This window comes from Sciurus vulgaris (assembly GCF_902686455.1).
Source record: "Sciurus vulgaris genome assembly, chromosome: 15".
In the NCBI taxonomy this organism is placed as follows: Eukaryota; Metazoa; Chordata; class Mammalia; order Rodentia; family Sciuridae; genus Sciurus; species Sciurus vulgaris.
Window position 1 is genome coordinate 35445419 of NC_136476.1, and position 20785 is coordinate 35466203.

At 39.5% G+C, this 20785-nt stretch overlaps 1 protein-coding gene across 13 annotated transcripts in view; it reads right to left on the reverse strand.

The window, feature by feature from the left end:
* The window catches only part of BNC2 (basonuclin zinc finger protein 2), a 404537-nt gene that overhangs the window by 320274 nt on the left and 63478 nt on the right, over nucleotides 1-20785 (reverse strand). For 8 of the 13 annotated variants that reach the window (XM_079113184.1, XM_079113182.1, XM_079113181.1 and 5 more), the window contains exon 2: nucleotides 17013-17102. The exons of the other annotated variants lie outside the window; for them this stretch is intronic. In XM_079113184.1, the coding sequence (XP_078969310.1) occupies nucleotides 17013-17102 (90 nt within the window). The remainder of the gene's footprint in view (nucleotides 1-17012; nucleotides 17103-20785) is intronic. 13 annotated transcript variants of the gene reach the window in all.

The window sequence follows — 20785 nt, forward strand, 5'->3', positions numbered from 1 at the left end:
TAAAACAGCATCCAAAATTTCTTTTTCTAGTGAGGTTAACAAAAATTCAAAACTTTGGTTTAAAACTATTTAAAAACTCCTATAGAAAATGGAGGAAAGCATCACATGAATAAGAAACAATTGTGTTCCTCTTTTCAGTCCAGGAGACTGTACTGCTTCACTGTTCTACTAAAAGGGCAGGAAGCACAGTCCCAGACCTACAGATGCTCAGTGTCAACAGTTAAATGTTCAATGTGTTGGGAGGGATTCTACCCTAAGGTCTTTGCATGACTTTGGTGCTCCTTTTTTCCCCCCTGAGTATTTGGGCACCTATGACTGCTTAAAAATAAGGAAGTACTTTTGAGAATTTCTTAAATCTAGTTTGGAACATTACATAACAAAGTGATAAGTACCTTAAGAAAAGGACTGTAAAGCAAGAGGTATACCCAGGAGACAATGTGGTGGGCATGTAGCACAGAGAGGGAGAGATGCAAGTGGTAGGAGAAGCTGGCTCCCGCTCAAGCAGTTTTGAGCACACAGTAAGGGCTTACTGGGACCAGAGTGTGTAATGGAAGGAGTATGGGGCTGAATCAGGATTACATCACAGATGCTTTTAAAAGCCTCCAATCCCAGCAGGTGGAGTACCCCGGAGAGAACTTGAAGGTGATGTGACCAGTTACTGTAACAAATCTAGAATAGGGCATTGAGAATGAAAAGGAGTAAAAGAGTGATACAAATTCACTTACAAACCAATCCCCAGCCCTCCAAATCTACAGTCATCATAATGAGACTGTTTTTTTATTAATTTATTTTTTAAAGGAAGGGATGATTCCAAGAGACAATGTAAAACAGTCTATTTATGGGTCTTGCAGAATGAAGCAAGCAGGAGAAGAAAAATTTAAGCCTGTGAGATCAAGAGAATCGCTTCTTGAGCTGTGTGTGTGTGCCTGCACATGCGTGCACACGAATTTGCTTATGCTGCATAAAATTTCCTAGAGACAGCTTCCAGGGTACTTGTTTTTTGGAAAGGCAATATCCTTTCACTTTAGAGAAAGAACAAGAACCTTAAACTCAAGGTGCAGAACCCCAGTTGGGACATGGATAGGTTGATTTGTGTCCACACATAAAACTCTCATAGCAATGCAAGACTAGTCTGCCCAGGTCCTGAAAGTTTTCTATTGGCAAGGGTTCTGTCAGGGCCTTCACCTGCCATTTCACAATGAACTAGAGACTGTTCTGCACTCCACAAAGGACAGAATTATAAGAAGTTAACTGTTTCCTTTGCTGAGAGAAATCTTATTTCTTGTGCTATGGGAGTCCCGTTAGGAACGTCTGATCCTAAACCGACATGTTGAAGATTTGGACCTACTTTTTCTTCTATAAGATGCAGGGTCTCTGGTCTGATTCCAAGGTCCTTGATCCATTTTGAGTTGAGTTTTGTGCAGGGTGAGAGATAGGGGTTTAGTTTCATTCTGCTGCATATGGATTTCCAGTTTTCCCAGCACCATTTGTTGAAGAGGCTATCTTTACTCCATTGCATATTTTTGGCACCTTTGTCTAGTATGAGAAAATTATATTTATTTGGGTTTGTGTCCGTGTTCTCTATTCTGTACCACTGATCCACCTGTCTATTTTTGTACCAATACCATGCCGTTTTTCTTACTATTGTTTTGTAGTATAGTTGAAGTTCTGGTATTGAAATACCCCCTGTTTCACTCTTCCTGCTAAGGATTGCTTTAGCTATTCTGGGTTTCTTATTCTTACATGTCGCTGGCTCTTTGCGGTACAAAATCCGTGGATATTTGGCACCGCTTGCAGCAACAACTTGCACGGGTCTTATGGGTGGTGGAGTGGAAACTGAGGCACTTCTATCTTTCTCTTTAGTGCACTGCTTTCTTGTTTATTTATAGAGGATAGAGGAAATGAGGCTTACTTGCTTTGAGAGGAGAGAGAGACTTTGCTTATCAGAGAGAAAGACCTTGAGAGAAGGACAGGCTTTGCTTAGAGATTAGAGGAAGAGACTTGCTACACCTTAAAGTCCTGCATCCTGTGAACTAAGGGTACGTCCACCCAAGGTGCCCTAGTGATGCGTCTCAGTTCTCTGTTCTGCGATCTGCCTTCCGCTGCTGCCCCTACTCGCTGCTGCCGCGCGTGTGTCTAGCTGCTTCTCTGCTAATGGCTGCTGTAGCGTGTTTTTCCCTCTGGCTGCTGCCCCGCGTGTGTCTTCTTCTACTGCTTTTCTGCTAATGGCTGCTGTGTCTCTACTAGCTGCTTCCGCGCGTGTCTTCTGGTGCTGTTTTTCTGCTAATGGCTGCTGTGTTTCTGTCTCACTCCGCCTACCTTATATCACCTCCAGGAGGCGCAGAGCAGGGCCACGCCTCTTACGCAAAGATTAGGCAAGACCCTCGGAGCAGGCAATTAGTGCTCGAGAACACACGCGCATACATTGTGTGCGTGGATGAGAAAATCACCTGAGTGTGCTTATGTCAATTAACCTCCTCGCTGCCGATGTGATCAGGCGCCATCCCGGCGCCGCCAACATGGCACAGCCCCCAACACTTACAGATGAATTTCATGATTGCTTGCTCTATTTCTGTAAGGTACATCATTGAGATTTTAATTGGATGGACTGAATCTGTATAGCACTTTTGGTAGTATGGCCATTTTGACAATATTAATTCTGCCTATCCAAGAACACAGGAGATCTTTCCATCTTCTAAGGTTTTCTTTAATTTCTTTCTTTAGTGTTCTGTAGTTATCATTGTAGAGGTCTTTCACCTCTTTTGTTAAATTGATTCCCCAGTATTTTATTTTTTTCAAGGCTATTGTGAATGGGGTAGTTTTCCTAACTTCTCTTTCTGAAGATTCATCACTTATGTATAAAAATGCATTAGATTTATGAGCATTGATCTTATATCCTCTACTTTACTGAGTTCACTTATGAGTTCTAAAAGTTTTCTGGTGGAATTTCCCAGTTCCTCTAAATATATAATCATGCCATCAGCAAATAGGGATAGGTTGGGTTCTTCTTTTTCTATTCGCACCCTTTAATTTCTTTGGTCTAATTCCTCTGGCTAGAGTTTCTAGGACAATGTCTAATAGAAGTGGTGAAAGAGGGCATCCCTGCCTTATTCCAGTTTTTTTGGGGACTGCTTTCAGTTTTTCACCATTTAGAATGATATTGGCCATGGGCTTAGCATAGATGGCCTTTACAATGTTAAGGAATGTTCCCACTATCCCTATTTTTTCTAGTGTTTTGAGCATGAAGGGGTGCTGTATTTTATCAAATGCTTTTTCTGCATCTGTGGAAATAATCATGTGATTCTTGACTTTAAGTCTATTGATATGGTGAATTACATTTACTGATTTCCGGATGTTGAACCAACCTTGCATGCCTGGGATAAAACCCACTTGACCATGGTGCACTATCTTTTTAATATATTTTTGTATGTGATTTGCTAAAATTTTGTTGAGAATTTTTGCATCAATGTTCATTAAGGTTATTGGTCTGAAATTTTCCCATAGCACAAGAAATAAAAGAAAGAATCAATAACTGGGATAGATTCAAACTAAAAAGCTTTCTCTCAGCAAAGGAAACTATCAGCAATGAGAAGAGAGAGCCTACAGAGTGGGAGAAAATCTTTGCCATTCATACTTCAGATAGAGCACTAATTTCCAGAATATATAAAGAACTCAAAAAACTCTACACCAAGAATACAAATAACCCAATCAACAAATTGGCTAAGGAAATGAACAGACACTTCACAGAAGATCTACAAGCAATCAACAGATATATGAAAAAATGTTCGACATCTCTAGTAATAAGAGAAATGTAAATCAAAACTAAGATTCCATCTCACCTCAATTAGAACGGCAATTATCAAGAATACAAGCAACAACAGGTGTTGGCGAAGATGTGGGGGAAAAGGTACACTCATACATTGCTGGTGGGGCTGCAAATTAGTGCAGGCACTCTGGAAAGCAGTGTGGCGATTCCTTAGAAAAGTTGGAATGGAACCACCATTTGACACAGTTATCCCACTCCTTGGCCTATACCCAAAGGACTTAAAATCAGCATACTACAGAGATGCAGCCACATCAATGTTCATAGCTGCTCAATTCACAATAGCCAGATTGTGGAACCAACCTAGATGCCCTTCAATTGACAAATGGATAAAGAAACTGTGATATATATATATATATATATATATATATATATATATATATATATATATATTATTTATTTATTTATTTATATACACATACCCCCCCACACACACAATGGAATATTACTCAGCCATAAAGAATAAAATTATGATATTTGCAGGCAAATGAATGAAACTGGAGAATATTATGCTAAGTGAGATAAGCCAATCTCAAAAAACCAAAGGATGAATGATCTCACTGATAAGCAGATGATGACAAATAATGGGGGAGTGAGAGGGGGGCAAGAATGGAGGAAGGAGGGATTGTATAGAGGGAAAAGAAGGGTAGTAGGGGTAAAAAAAAAAAAAAAAGGAGTTACACTACAACTGAAAGGATTTAGGTCACAGAAAAGTATATGGGTTGGGGGATGACTTAAGGTAATGTAGGTCTTTGCAATATACGTCTTAAAGAGTGGGTGCAGGTTGGTAAGGTCTAAAGCTTGTAAACTATGAGGGACTTTCTTTTATAAAAAGCATGCAGGGGCTGAAGATGTAGCTCAATGATAGAGCACATGTTTAGCTTAGCACCATGTGTGAGGCCCTGGGTTCAATTTTAAAAAGAAAGAGGACAGAAAGAAAAAGCATGTAAACTTTACAAAAATAATGACCACGTGAACAGATTGCTGGGGCCTATCCAGAGCCTCGAAGGTAAATACACCACTTGGCATATGTACCTATTTAGAAGAACTGTCCTAGAGCTCAATAGTCATGCTCAATGGACATCTGAGGAAACACCATAGCAATCATGGGACTGCAGATGCCTTCTCTTTGTGATGGGATGAAGCAGGCGTTCCTGGACAGCACCAGAAGAGTTAAAATTACCCAAGAAAATGCAGGCACAGGCAACAAGAATTAAGTGGCTCAGACTAGCTGATTGCTCTTCTAAGAATCTCATTTGATGAGGGTAAAATGCAAAGCAGCGCATGCAAGTTTCTACAGAAAATATATGAGAACCTACCTGAGGAAATTTGCCTTCCTTAACTAAACAAGGAATCTTTTCTGCTATTTTGAGTTGAAATTGAGAAGCACGTTCTTAATTACAGAAAATGGGAAGAAAGAGAAAAGGCCCCTGGAGAATGGTGACCACAGTACGTTAGCATTCAACTACCTAGGTAGGGGAAAGAAACTAGAACAGATCTTAAATTTCTACAAAGACCCAGTATAGAGTGAAGGAATGAAAGGAGAGAAAAAAAATAAGTGTGTCTACCTGAAAAATACCTGCACACAAAAGTGTATTTTGTGGGATTGGCGGGGGTACTGGGAATTGAACCCAGGGATACTCTACCACCAAGCCACACCCCAGCCATTTTTATTTTTTATTTTAACACTAAGTCTCACTAAATTGCCAAGACTAGCCTCAAACTTGCCATCCTCCTGCCTCAGCCTCCCAAATCGCCAGGATTACAGGTGTGTGCCACACACCCAGCACAAGAGACTTTTTAAAAAGAGACTGGCAAACATTTTTTTTAAATGAACTTACTCCTCAAACTATGGCTCCTCAAAAAAAAAAATTTAGAACAATTATGAAATGTAAACTGGTGAGACAAGAGCTCCCTTTCCTGGGGCTGGGGCTATCACTCAGTGGTAGAGCACTTGCCTAGTATGTGTGAGGCACTGGGTTCCATCCTCAGCACCACATATAAATAAATGAATAAAATAAGGTTCTATCACATCTGAATTTTTTTTTAACGAGCTCCCTTTCCTGTAGAGATGCCCTAGGTCAAGTTTCCATGAGAACCAATGCCTGGGGCTAGCAAAATTACCACCAGTGAACCCTCTACTTCTGAACCCCAACTGAAGAGAGGGAGAGGGGCTCCGCAGTAGACACTGAGGACTGAGCACAAGCTGAAGCCAGGCAATGAAGATTATGATACAGGTGGGGCAGGAGGACCAAAACCACAAAGATCAGCAAAGTCTTTATCTGCAATGCAGTAACCCCCAAACTTGCAGTGGTCCCCTTCTCCTTCCCATCCCCAAACTCAACTCAATCCAACTGGTTGGACAGCTTCTCCCTTCCCTTACCTGCTACTGGGAAGAGACAGAAAGAGCAAATGGTCAGGCAATCAATGATTAAAGAGGACAGGTTAGAGAACAGTAACAGTCATTCCAGACTCCCTGGAGAATAAATGGCAGAGGGGACAGGAAGAGAGCTAATTATCACATTCCCAGGCATGAGAGTGGTGGCCGGGGGAACAAAACTTAAACACTAACTTTGCCAGTCTACCTACTTGGGCAACACCTCTATGATTGCAACCATGACAAAGGTACAAAATTTGCCAGAGCTCTTGATACGAGAGAGCAAATTCTTTCTCCCTTGTCATCTGTGATCTTGAGCCAGTCAACTCAAGAGTCCTCTATAGACTTTGATCCTTTTAAGTGTAAAATGAAGGACAGAGAAACCATTATTGGGAAGGGCAAGTACTGGGGACTGAACCCAGGGACTACTGAGTCCCATCCCCAGAACTTTTTATTTTTTGAAACAAGGTCTCACTAAGTTGCTTGCGGCCTTGCTAACTTGCTGAGGTTGGTCTCAAATTTATATTCTCCTGCTTCAGTCTCTCGAGTCGCTGGGATTACAGGTGTATGCCACTGTGCCTGGCAAAGGATTTCTCCTCAGTCCTTCAGGTACTACCAAGCTAGAGTTCTAAAGACAGCATGATATACATAGAAGAGCACAGACTCTGGAACCAGCCTTCCTAGGTTTGAATCCCAGCTCTTGCTGGCACTAGCTATCTGACTGTGCTAGTTACTTGACTTCCTTGTGTCATTATTTTCCCAAGAGAAAAATAATGCTTTTTATACCTCTGAGTTGTCCTGCGGATGAAATGCTATGTTAGCTGTAATTATGGTCACAGGCTTTTCTTTTTTTTTTTTTCAATCCAATATCTTTTGAGTACAGGCATTTGTGTGGTGAATCACCTTTCTCTGCAAAGTTCTTCATGGCTAAGCAACTACTCTGCCCATCACTTCCCAGGGTGCTTCCCCTTCTAGGCCAGAAGTAGACCATATGAATCAAGTACATAATTCTCCCCTTAACCTGATGAAGCTTCAGAACCCCACTGAAAACTGTATTCACAAGAGATGAAACCAGCACAGCGTAAAGATAGGTAATATTATGTTCCTTCACCTATGTTTCTTCATTCCATATGGTTCAATCTGGTTCAAATGCTATACCCTCAAACAAATACAGCCTGGTGCTGGGAACGTAACTCAGTAGTAGATCACTTGCCTAGCATTTGCAAGGCTCTGGGTTTGATCCCCAGCACCCTGCACACACATAAAACAGCTCCACAGAACTCCTTCTGGCAAAAAAAAAAAAAAGAAACAAACAAAGAAAAAGGAAAAAAGGGAAGGAAGGAAGAGAAAGAGGGGGGGGGGGGGGAGGAAGGAAGGAAGGAAGGAAAGAAGGAAGGAAGGAAGGAAGGAAGGAAGGAAGGAAGGAAGGAAGGAAGGAAAAAAAAGAAAAGAAAATTACTAGGATCTTTACCAAAGAGAATCCCTAGTTTGTGACAAATGAACTCAGACCTGAAGCTCCAAAGACTAAGCAAACCATTATTTTTCTACTGCTACTTGTGGAAGACAATGGGAAACTACAGATGAACTGAATCAGCTGACAGTCCTTTAAAAAGTGACCAACTGATGCAGGAACAGCTCCACAGTCCAAAAGAAAGGCGTTGGAAGCAAACTCTTAGTGGTGATGTGGTAGGATGAAGAGAAAAGGGAACCCTTTAATTAAGCAAGAGCATGCCCAGCAAATTTGATTCAGACATAGATCAGAGGATAAGGAAGGAGGGAAAGCGACTCCCTCACACACACCACACCCTACTGGGCTCACCTCAGGATAACCCCACACATTTCAGCCTCAACATGTCCAACATGCAGGGCCTCCTGTTTCCCACCTGTTGCTTCTCCCGTATGTCCTACTTCAGATGAGACCAATTTCGACTCCTACACAGTTCTCAAACCAAGCCCCTACTTTGCAACCCTACTCCCTCTACTCCATTAGTAGCTGGCTAAGTTACAACAAAAGCCCTCTCAAGTCCGTCCTCCCATTAAATCTCAGATAGCTCCAAAAGTTCCTACATGCAACACGAATGAATCTCAAATATCGTGCTAACTGAAAGAGCCAAGCTTAAGATTACATACGGTATGATTTCATTAATACGAGACTCTGGAAAAGGCAAAACTTTTTCTCTCGTTTCTCTCTCTCTCTCTCTCTCTCTATTTTGAAAAGGCAGAACTATAGGGTGGAACACAGATCAGGGGTTGCCCGAGAGTCTGGGGGTAGGAAGAGGGATGAGTCACTACAGAGCATGGAGGGATTTTAGGGGTAATGTAACTGTTCTTCATCCTGATTGTGCTACTTACAGGACAGATCAAATGTGTCAAAGTATGCAGTAAAATGGGTCAATTTTATTGTGTATAATTATACTTGAGTTTAAAAGAAACTCAGGGAAAATCCTAAGACACTATCGCCTACAAGTTCCATGGCATTGCTGATATGGCTGCTAACTTACTGGAGGTACATACAGTCCATCAACACTCAACTTTTTACAATGCCCTGTGCTCTTCATGCATGAGTTTCTTATCACCATCCTCCTCTTCAACATAGCCTTTCCAAATTAACTCCCCCAGGATGTATCTTTATCTCTCCCACCCCTCATATACTCAGACGATAAGTTGGATGCCCTTCCTCTAGGATCTTATGATGCCTGGTATTTCCCCTGTCATTGCATTCACAGAACTCTATTATACATATTACAGGTATATGTTGTAGTATAATGATCTCGTCTCTCATCAGTCAACTGAAATGCAAATTCTTTGAGAAAAGGACTTTTTCCTACATGTATGTATGAATGCACCCTGGTACATGACAGACACTTAATAAATCTATGTTGAAAAAAATGCTTCAAAAATTATGTTTTCCTGTATACATCAATATATCCCCATCACGTTTAAGGCTGCCTGACTCAATAAATTCAGGCATTCTGCATTGTAATACAAAACCATTAAAATGGTCATGCAAGATGAATCTATGCAAAGCAATCTTTTTGTTGTTGTTGTTGTTTTATTTTTCTTTTGCAGTACTAAGAATTGAACCCAAGGTTTTGTGCATGCTAGGCAAGCTCTGGACCATGGAACTACATCCGATTTTGTTTTTTATTTTGAAACAGGGTTTCACTAAGCTGTCCAGGCTGACCTGAAATATGTAATCCTCCTGCTTCAGTCTCCCAAGTTGCTGGGATTACATGTGTGTGCCACCATACCCGGCCATGCAAAGAAATCTTAATAACCAATAGAAAAATTATGGTTGTTCTATGACCCTGAAAAGTTTTATTTTTAGAACGTTAAAAAACTTTCTTACTATCATCTATAAATGTAAAGAAAAATTAAAATTAAAGTATCTAGTACACTGTAATTTAAACCATTACAAACTCGGAGAATTGAAGTATTTTGTTTATTTAAAAAGTGTTGGCCACGTGCATTGGCATAAACCTGTATCTCAAGGGAATCAGTTTGAGGCCAGCCTCAGTAACTTAGTAAGACCTTTTCCCCAAATACACTGTGTATGTGTGTGTGTGTGTGTGTGTGTGTGTGTGTGTGTAGACCTATCTCACACCTGGATTCAATCTTCAGTACTGAACTTTTTTTATTAAGTGCCAATAGTAGTTTGAATAGTGCTGCCTTCCTCTCACTTTATCTCTCTCCTATGTCTTGATAGACTGATATAAGTTCTAAGTTTGGGTTAAATTCCACTATTTGTCCTTTGTGTTTTCCCAGTCATTATGATATCTCTCAGTTTTGCTTTAATAGGAAAATTTTTGCCAGATTCTCTTCTCTTTATATCTTCATTGTTTTCAATATGACCACTGCACCAACAATCTACACCAACAAGTCAGTTACCCATCACCAAGTTCCCCTGGCTGCATGTACAAAAACCACTGACAGGGTTGATGTTAGCTTGGTCAGCAATTTTTCTCCAGAACCCTCATTACAATTAGTTCAAATTTCACTTTCCATGTGGACATTTTTCATTTCTTTGCTGCACTCTGATCTTTGATCAATTTCCTCTTTCAATTATCCATTTTTATAAAATGTTACACAGGCATACCATAGGAGAAAAGGAGGCAGGCAATACAGCTACATACTTTACTGTAGGTTCATGAACCATATAACAGAAAAATCTTTATACAATTACGGTTCACATAATCACATGATAAATGCAAATTGGACTATACTGTTATCATGGTACTGGCATTATTTAATTAACCATAGGAACAGCAAATTGTATATATTAAAACCATATAAAATGAAAAATATATATTTAATAAACAAATAATGTTAAATGAATGAACTGATTCACCAATGGACCAGATTAAAGAAACTGGACCGATGCCCTTCCTATCTATATCTTTTGCTGATAACACCACAGAATCAGGGTAACTTCCTAAAGACCCAATTCACAGTCAAGTATAACAGATTAGAGGGAAAATCCAGACTATAATTCCAACTGTTACCAATAACAGAATAATATACTGATGCTGTGTTCCTATGATATTCTCTATAAAACAGAGAATACAGACAAGACAATATCATCTTCTTCAAGGCTGGACCAAAGGAGGAAATTATTTTTAAAGTATTTTTAAAATCCAGCTGGAAAGCCAGACTCAGAAACTCAAGGGCTGAATGTTTTCTCTCATATGTAGAAGCTAATGAGAAATAAGAAATAAGAAGGGGGGCTCTCATGAAAATAGATGGGAGAGAGGAAGGGAGGAGGGGAGGGAGGGAGGGAGGGAAGCGGGGTGGTGAAGGGGAGAAGCTGCAAAATGAAACCAACTGAACTATGCCATGTGGATGTATGAATACATCACAATGAGTTCTACTTATATGTATAATTATGATACACCAAGTAAAATAACAATACATGAATAAATAGGAGGAGGACAGCAGAGTAGAGAAAGGGAAGAAGGGAGAGAAAATCGAAGTCCTGGGAATTGATATGGAGCAAATTATATTCCATGCATGTATGATTATGTCAAAATGAGCTCCACTATCATATATAGCTACAATGCACTAATGAAAACATTTTCAAAAAACAAATTTTTTAAAATTCAACTAGATACCATCTTATCATCTATATGCTTAGAATGCACCAGGCAGTACTATCAGAGCTGTACAAGAATTTTCTCATAGGATCCTCACAACAACTTACAAGGTAAGTGGCATTATAATTCCCATAGTATAGAATACCAAAACATAAAGAGGTCAAATAATTTGCCTAAGAACATGCAAACTCTAAGCAGTGAAGCCAGGATTTGAACTCAAGAGTGCAACCATAGGCAAGCTCTTCAAAACTTCATCACTAATTTGTCTGCCTTTCTTAGAAAGAAACCGTCACTGAGAAGGTACATTCAACATGGACCCCGAAATGTCTTATTCACTATGACTCAACAGCATAATCAAATGCCCAGTAATTTCACTGGTACATTTTCAGGTTTCTAACAAAAGGACAAGGATGCACAACATCCACAAATCTGAGGAGGTAGAAAGACAATTCCAGACTTCAGAAGGAGTCAGAATAGTTGAGTGGAAAAGCTCAAATAGATCCAGTTATTTTATCCTAGTCAATAGAAATATAAATACCAAAAGAGAACCAAGTAAGAAATAAGATTCACTTTACAGGAATAGGGAAAGACATATTTATCCTAAGTGTGTAAAAAAGGAAGAGTGCTATAAAAACAAGATATGTAGAGCCAACAAACTTCATTGACGTTTTCAGTACCACTGACCCTGAAAGTTAATAACACTGCTCGCTGAGGTCTGATTTCACAAGGCATTCCATATGGAACAGGAACATGAGAGCCTAATAAGGATGTATGATTCAAAAGCAAAGGGATTAGTTAGCTAAAATAAGTGGATTCCTCTCTAAATATAATCCACTCATAAGGACATTTAGAACATTTGTATCTCATTAGGGGTATTAAGTGAGAAAAGATTCTCAGTACCAAACAGTCCTAATTATAATGCATCTTAGGAAATAAAGTGAGGTTTCTTAACTAAAACAGAAAAATACACTGCAGGAAACAGCCTTCATATAATAACAGAACTGTCAACAAAGTCAGACTCCAAAACAAACCTAATAGGCTAAAGGAATACTAACTGTGAAAACTGAATAACCACTCTAACAACACCACACTTTTTTAGATTATTTCTCCATACTTCACACTCTTCTTTCTCTTATTATCAATCATAACAAGCCAAATAAGAAATAAGTTTCCTTAGCAAAGAGCACCGAATTTATAAACAGAAACAAACCGACCAACTATTCATGAACGAGTCTGCCTCTCACAGCCCTCACCAAGGCATCACAGCAGGGAGAACTCGAGGGCCAGCAAGATGGCTTTCCTGGAAGTGAGCACCCTCTTTGGGAGCGCTGAATTCTAGTTTTCAACCCCGCTAAAAAAGGGCACGTGCCTGTCATGTCTTGAAACAGAAAAAAACTGGTTAGCTGATATACATTGGATTGTGTGACTTAGGTAGATTATAAAACAAGAAGTCAGAGGTGGCACACTGAGCTGGGTGTCAACGTCACAGGCTCCACCCTTCCTCCTGCCAGCCTGGCCTACTGCCTCTCTGAGCATCACAGTCACATTCCAAGAAGTCATTTGTTTTTCATTCCACATGGAAAACTCTCACTACCCCACTCCCAGCAGTCTTCCTCTTACAAATTCTGAGCCAGGACTCAGTCACTTCCCTGCTCATACAACCAATCACTGCTAAAGGGATGCCATTATCATTACTAGAAATTTTTGTATTGATCAGGAGATCTCTCTTATCTTCCTTGCTGAGATCTAGGTCTTTCTGTGCCCACCCTCCACCCCTAGTCACCTGGAAGAAGAGATGTGGGACAGACATCAGTATTTTTAGGTAACACATTAGTATTTACTTCAATTATTTCAAAAACCCATATAATGACTATAAAATGGCCATTTTATATGAGGAAGCACAATAGTCTATATCACTGTCTGGAGCTAGCTAAGACAACACTCTAGACAAACTAGGACACCAAAAAGCAGTGAACTATTTTACTTGCTAGGTGAGTAAAAGCCAGTAGATCAAAGTAGCTTTTAAAATGTACAATTTCTCAGCCAACAGTAAGAATCAGAAGAAACAGTCCAAGTTCTCTTCAATTTTACACTTTTCAACATGATCTAGTTGAACAATCTTACCTAACCTCTCCTCTCTTGTCTGTCTCTGCTTGGGGAATTGGAAGAAGGGGGAGCAGGGGAGGAACCACGAGTTTAGTCCTGTCAATCACTCCTTATTTTTTTTTTTTTTTTAATTAGCTGTCCTTTCTCATTTAGGCAATTTTTCCCTTCCTTGAAGAGCAGTGTCAGGGTCAAGTTATCTCATAGAAGGAGGGAACACACACACACACACATACACACACACAAGACATTTGGTGTTTGTAATGAGTTGCTGGCTTCTGGTGAAGGAAAAATTCAAATACCTTAAGACACACAGAATGCAAAACCCTCTTTAGGTGCATGGACCATCCTTTCTATATCTCGACTTTACAGAAAGCATGATCCTGAAATTGGAAACATTATGCTGATCCCTTTTTAAAGTAGGAACGTAAATTTACAGTTTTTCTTATTAAGCTAAACTATATCAAATACTCCACAAACACATCCATCTTTGCCACCTCTGAGCTTTGGGTTATTCTTCCCACGGGAACACCTGCTTTGTCAACTAACACTACCATTTCCATCATCTGAATATTATCAGGTGAAATTCAGAATCCATCTCTCATGTCCCCTTTTCTTCCATGCATGGGAACCATCCTTTAGGGTTCATTCTCTGTCCAGTCCAACTCTCAACCTCCCTGAGGCCTTTTAGGTTTTTTAGCTAACCTAAAAAAAAAAAAAAAAAAAAAAAAATGCAGTTCTTTATAAAGGTCTCCACAAGTAATGAGATTAAAAGGAAGACTGGCTGCATCTTCCTTTTGTTTGAGTCCTTTAAAGCAATTCAGGAGGAAAAGAATCAGCAGAGGAAAAGGGAAGGCTCAAGAGAAGATAGTAAGAGGACTCCATACCTGACTGTTTTTAATCTTCCTCCAGGATGCCTACTCTGCACATATCTACCCAACAGAGCAGACACAAACAAATAATGACTGCTAATTCTGCCATTTTTTTTTTTTTTTTTTTTTTTTTTTAACACCACTCCAGAAGTCACTGCAATACCGGAAACGTTTGGGAGACTGAGCCATCTGATGACAATTACAGGAATCCTGGAAGGGAAAAGAATGCTCAGGGAAGGCCAGACGGCCATTCAATTAGAACCCTAACTCAACCCCAGAGCCTTCTCCTTGCCTTCCATATCACTGTCAGCAAGAGGTGACGGTGATACTGTTATCCACAGTTCCAGGCTGATCCCAGGGAGAGGCAAGCTCACACACAGTGCTCCAAAGGGGACAGCATGGTTTTGGTTTGCTTGGTTTTCTCATCCTTTGAAGCGGGACATTTCATGATTGTCATGAGTTTGATTCCCAAGGGTGTGAGGCTTATAGGAACCAAGACCTTTACAGTAAGATGATTTAAGAGGCAAACCACTGGAAACATTACTATGAAACTGAAATTTCCAACTTCATTCCTTGAACTGATCCTCGTAAAATACCGGGGAAGGCAGTTGGGAGGTAAAGGTTGTGGTTAGGAGGAGAAAAGGAGCTAACATTTACAGAGCATATCCAAGAGCAAATCACTTTTAGGATCTGGAAATCATGCAATGGAGAGGGCATCCCAATTTTATGAGAACTAAGGCTCAGGAAGACAATGCACCCAATCCCAAAGCTCTTGGGATAGAGCCCTAAACTACTCTGATGGAATTCTTTCCACCAAGTTATACTGCCAGTGGGTCAGATGGTACATCAAACAACTGGAACCAGGATGGCATGAAGTGGCATTAACCTCTTGCTACCTAATCAAGACACAACTGACTTAATTTATTTCTTCTTAAATATTTTATATAGTTTTATGTTCATTTCTTATCCACTAATATAAGTATATTTGCATGTCATTAAAACTTCCACAAAAGTCTGATCTTTCAAGTAATCACATCATAATACCTTTTATAACGGAAGCCCTCCATGTAAAGTCCTGGGCTAACAGGACAAAGATACTTAAAAATGTGAAACAGTATATATTCAACAGAGAAGTCTAAAGACACAAGGAAGCAGATGAAACACATCAACAGTGAATCATGATTCCAGACTGCCTGCTACTTAAAGAGCATGGACTTGAGTACATTCATCTAATCACATTTGATAAATCTTTGTTAGACTTATAATCAACTCATAAATGCTAAAAATGTACAAAATTCAAAATTAGGATTGCTAATTACCATTCAATTACCTTCAACCAACGCCTTTTGTGGGTCTCCAGGGAAGTCAAGTGTTAAAACACTTGAAATTTTTTTAAGTAGAATCAGAAGCAGAATACTTGCTTAACAAAAAGCTGGGCTTCCACAACATGGCACCCAACACAGACCTGCCTTGGCTGCCTTACAAATTGTGGTGGAATCAGCAATGAAGTTATTCATGGTGATGGTGAGAGTAATAGCAGTTTTCGGTTCTTAAGTCTCAGTGGTAGTCACTGTTCCTAACCTTCAATATGATTTTTGGATTTAACCCTCTCTAGATCTCTTAGGGTAACTAACTACCTTTTATCCCCATAAAGTAACAAGCAACTTGAACTCAGAAAATTTCAGTTCAAGTCCCATTCTTGGTTCTAATGGTCTGAAAATAGCTTTATCTTTCTAAAATCCACTTTCTCAACTGTATCGTAGAAAAGTTGGGGTTGGGAGCACTGTGGACTAAATAAGCTCTCATATACTATGAATCTAATACCCATCTGAAAAAATATGTGCCCCTCCAACCATGGAAAACACACATCACTCACGATCTTTCCTAGCATAGGTCCACTATAAGTCATTAATAATCAACACACGTTAGCTTTGAAAATGAACACCTTGGTCTCTAAAGACAAGAGCATCACCTAGTTTAAGGCTAGGTATGCATCTGGTAAATGTCAAAAAAAGGCTGGGCATGGTGAATTACAGGCAAGTAGGACTAGGAGAGGCTGAAGCAGGAGCATTGCAAATTCAAGGCCAGCCTAGGTAACTTAGCAAGATCCTGTCTCAAAATAGAAAATAAAATTTAAAAGGCTGGAAAAACAATATCATCAACAACAATGACAAAAATAAAACCAAAAATAGAAAAGAGTGCAGATGCAGCTCAGTAGTAAAGCACCCCTGGATTCATTCCCCAGTACCAAAAAAAAGAAAAAAGAAAAAAGAAGGTGTCACTAAAGTCCCAAAGTTAAAGCTCAAGGGCTAGGGGTGTGGTTCAGTGGTAGAAGGCTTCCCTGGCATGTGCACAGTGGTTCAATCCCCAGCGCTGGTGAAAAAACCAACAAAAGCTAAAGCTCACAAGTTAGAAATATGAACCCCAAGAATAAGAAAAGTCTATTGATATCGGGTATAGGCTGAACAGTCTTGAAACTGTGGTTTCTTGCCACCCCAGAAAGCTGGCTGACCTAGGCACTCACATATCTATAAAACAAAGGTACAACTCTAGTCAGCCAGGGTGGGGCAGGGAAATCCATGCCAAGCCTCAGGAAAGGAAGCAGGGCTATCCCACCAAAGAGAAGACTGCCTCCAAAAGGGAAGTGTGGGATATCCACAGGGGGGGGAAGAGGTCCAAATCCTGATTTTCATCTGGCCCTGCTCCCATGTATTAAGTTAATGTTTTAGCTCAGTGAAAGTAATTACCAGCCAGGCTCTGCAATCCATCAATTCACCCTGGGCATTCCTGCTGATTCTTTCTTTGGTCTCTAGGACCCAAGAATCCCTTTTGTTGATCTGTAAGTGCAAAGGAAAGGTTGGTTGTTACTAGTTTCTCTCCTTCTATTCTAAATTTCTGCCAAGTAATTAGGAATAGAAAATGAACTATTTTCAAGTTTTTTAATGGAAGCTATGGGGGTTAAAGTAGGCACAGCCTCTCACAAAAATAAGATTAAAACCATACATCTTTGACATCTCCCCTCCCAAGTAGAATGGACAAATGTAATTTGGCTCTAGGCTGTGAACTCAGGGACTTGATCCAAATCACCTCCATTCTAATTTAGGCAGTTTGGCACGAGTAGCTTAGTCAATAAGTGAAATGTATATGGGATTACAAAAGATGTTCATATATCCTCACAGCTATCTTAAAGGAAAATATTATTAGCATTCCCATTTTATAGAGAAGGATAACAAAGTTCAGAGGTTAAAATATTAGCCCCAAGAACATGTTCAAATTGTGACAAAACAGACCCCTAACACTACATTTCTACATTATTTTTCCAAGTAACTATAACATGGTTTAAAGAAATTCCTGCAACTGGAAGTAATAATTAAAAACCACATTAAGAACTTCCTTTTTTTGGTACTGGGGAGTACCCAGGAGTGCATCTGAGATACATCCACTGAGATACATCCCCAGTCCTATGTCCTTTTTATTTTTTATTTTGAGACAGTTTTCCTAAATTGCTGAGGCTGGCCTCCAATTTGCAATCATCCTTCCTTGGGCTCAGAGTCTCTCAGATTACTGTCACGCACCACTACACCCAGCTCACATGTTAAGAACCTTATGAAGGAGTTGGGGATGTAGCACAGTGTTAAGAGCACTTGCCTAGCACATATGAGGACCTGTGTTTTATCCCTAGTACTGCAAATAAAAAACAACAACAACAACTTTATGAATTATGAAGTCATGTCAGTCATGTAAATGGGTAAATGTTCATTTTGCCTTCTCCACTTCACTACATAAATATGATAGAGGAAAACTGGAAATCACTACTCAATACTCCCTACTACCCTGTAAATCTATTTTAACTGCACAACCACACTGATGAGCAATAAAAACACAATAAAGACATGCCCACAGAATGTATACACAGAGTAGAATTGAAGAACCGAGGGGAAATGGCAATAATGACATCGATGTTGAGTCCCTTCTGCCACTTAAGTTGGAAAGTTCTAAGTTAGAAAAGCAACTGTTGCCTTGGGAAACCAGCAAGTCCCATGAGTAGAGCAAACCAGTCGACACCCACTACCAATCCCAACACCAAGTGGCTAAGAGAACTGTGCAGTTATGTGCTGCCTAACATCAGCTTCAGTCAACAACAGACCACAAACACAGTGGTGGTCCCACAGACTATGATGGAACCAAAAACTGTTACCATCTATAAACACATGGCTGAAGAAGTGACAAGAGAAAAAAAAAATACAGAAGAAAAAGAACAACTCTGAAGAAGATTCATAGCGAAGGGTTTAGCAGAAGCTTCTGAGAATCTCAACAAGCTCCTTAAAATGTTGAAAATGTAGACCCTGAAACTGAATGGTTTTCATTAATAGAGAGGAATGTTCATGGTACATTATCTGCCTGCAAGCAAAAATCTATGATGAAAAAAAAAGCAAGTAAGCCATGCAAGCTACCATGAGCATATTTCTAAAAAGAGAGAAAACTTCACAAGAGCCTCAGGCAGAGCCTTTGGGAGGAAGTCCAAAAGGTGTCATTATCATAGGGAAGGACAGCCCCATGTGTGTTATTGCCCTTTAAGACCTTTTAGTGGGGCAAAATGTGGACTTGGAAAGCACAGGTATTTATGATCATGACCCTGCATAGGCCTAGGCTAATGTGTATGTCTGTATACTAGTTTTTAACAAAAAGTTTACAAACTAAAAAAATAAAAAAGTTAATATATATATATATATATATATATATGTGTGTGTGCGTGTGTGTGTGTTTTTTTTTTTTTTTTTTTTTTTTGATACTATGTGTGCTATGCTTGAAGGGAGAGTTGTTTGTTTTTTGGTACCAGAGATTGAACCCAGGTGGCGGGGGGGGGGGGGGGTTTAACCACTAAGCCACATCCCAAGCCCTTTTTATCTTTTTCTTTTTGAGGCAGGGTCTCACTAAGTTGTGAGGCTGGCTTTGAACTAACTTGTGATCCTCCTGCCTCAGCCTTCCAAGTTGTTGGGATTACAAGGGTGCACCACCCTGCCCAGCTATGTTTGTGTTTTAAGCTGTGTGTCATTACCAGAGTCAAAAATTTTAAAAATAACAAGTTTATAATGTAAAAAAAATAATGGTAAGTAAGCCACAGATAAATTATTATTAAAGATATTTTTACAATAAATTTAGTATAGCCTAAGTGTATAGTGTCTATAAATTCTGCACTAGTCTATAACAATGTTCCAGGCCTTCACATTCACTCACTACTCACTCACCCAAAACAACTTCCAGTCCTATAAGTTCCATTCATATTAAGTGCCCTACACAGGTATACCATGTTGTAAAACTTTTTATTCTGTATTTTTTACCGCATCTTTTCTGTATTTAGAGACACAGATATTGCATTGATTGCTTATGGTACTCAGTGCAGTAACATGCTGCTCAGGTTTGTAGCCTAAGAGCAACAGGCTCTATCTATGTAGCCTAGGTGTGTAGCAGGCTAGGTATATAGCACACTCTACCATATTCACACCTCCACGATTCAGTCTCCTAAAGTGTTCCCATTGCTGAGTGACACATGACTGTACAGACCACATGCAAGTGTGTTCCACTGAATAGAACCAAGGCATCAGGACCTACAACTAGAACTGGCAACATCTACCTCCTTAGGCACATCAAAATTGGCAAATACACACATGTACTATTCATTTAATGACTCCCCAAGTAATATATTCTAGCTGTAGATAATCTGAAAAGTGTAGCAAAATGTAAAGAAGCAGAAATTAATGATATTCTCAGAGACAATGAATGGTGGAATTGGCCTTTTTCCTTCCAGTCTTTTTTATCTTGACAACTGAATTTGAAACTTTTTTCTATAAGAAAACCAAGTATAACTTTAGTCAGGCAGTAGCAATATAGTCTAGAAGAAATTAATTCCATCATATTTATAGAATTCATTCAAATTTCCTCAGTAAAATATAGATGCTACTATAGCAAAATGCATACGAATCTTTTGGGAAAGACAAAAAGGGTCAGCATCCAACTTGCTCTAGTGCTACACTCACGAAACCAGAAGAAATAATAATCTATACTGAAGACAATAAGATACTATTGTAAGAATTTGTTTTACTTTCTGGACCTTTTTGCTCTCTAAAGTGCTATTTTTTCATTCAAACTACTAACCCTAATTATTCTATCAATAAGAAAAGAACTTTCATTCACCCTAGAAGGAACTCCAAATGGGGGGAGCAGGGAAAGCAAAAGGTCCTGTTTCTTTCTCAAAAGTCCACTTCCAGAGGATACAAAGGAAATATTATCTAAGTACGTTATACATGTCTTTTCTGCACAAGTAAACAGTCAAGTAGCACAGCCGCTGTCTTCTGTAACTTGAAATGGATAGCTCAAAAGTAAGGCCAATTGAAGAATGATCTGTTTTTCACATTGAAAAGTAAGAGATTTAAGTGGAACCAGTGACCTCTGTAATGCTAAGACGACCACTGGAACATAAATATGTTTCGTAGCAATTTCATTGATCATGTATTTCTAA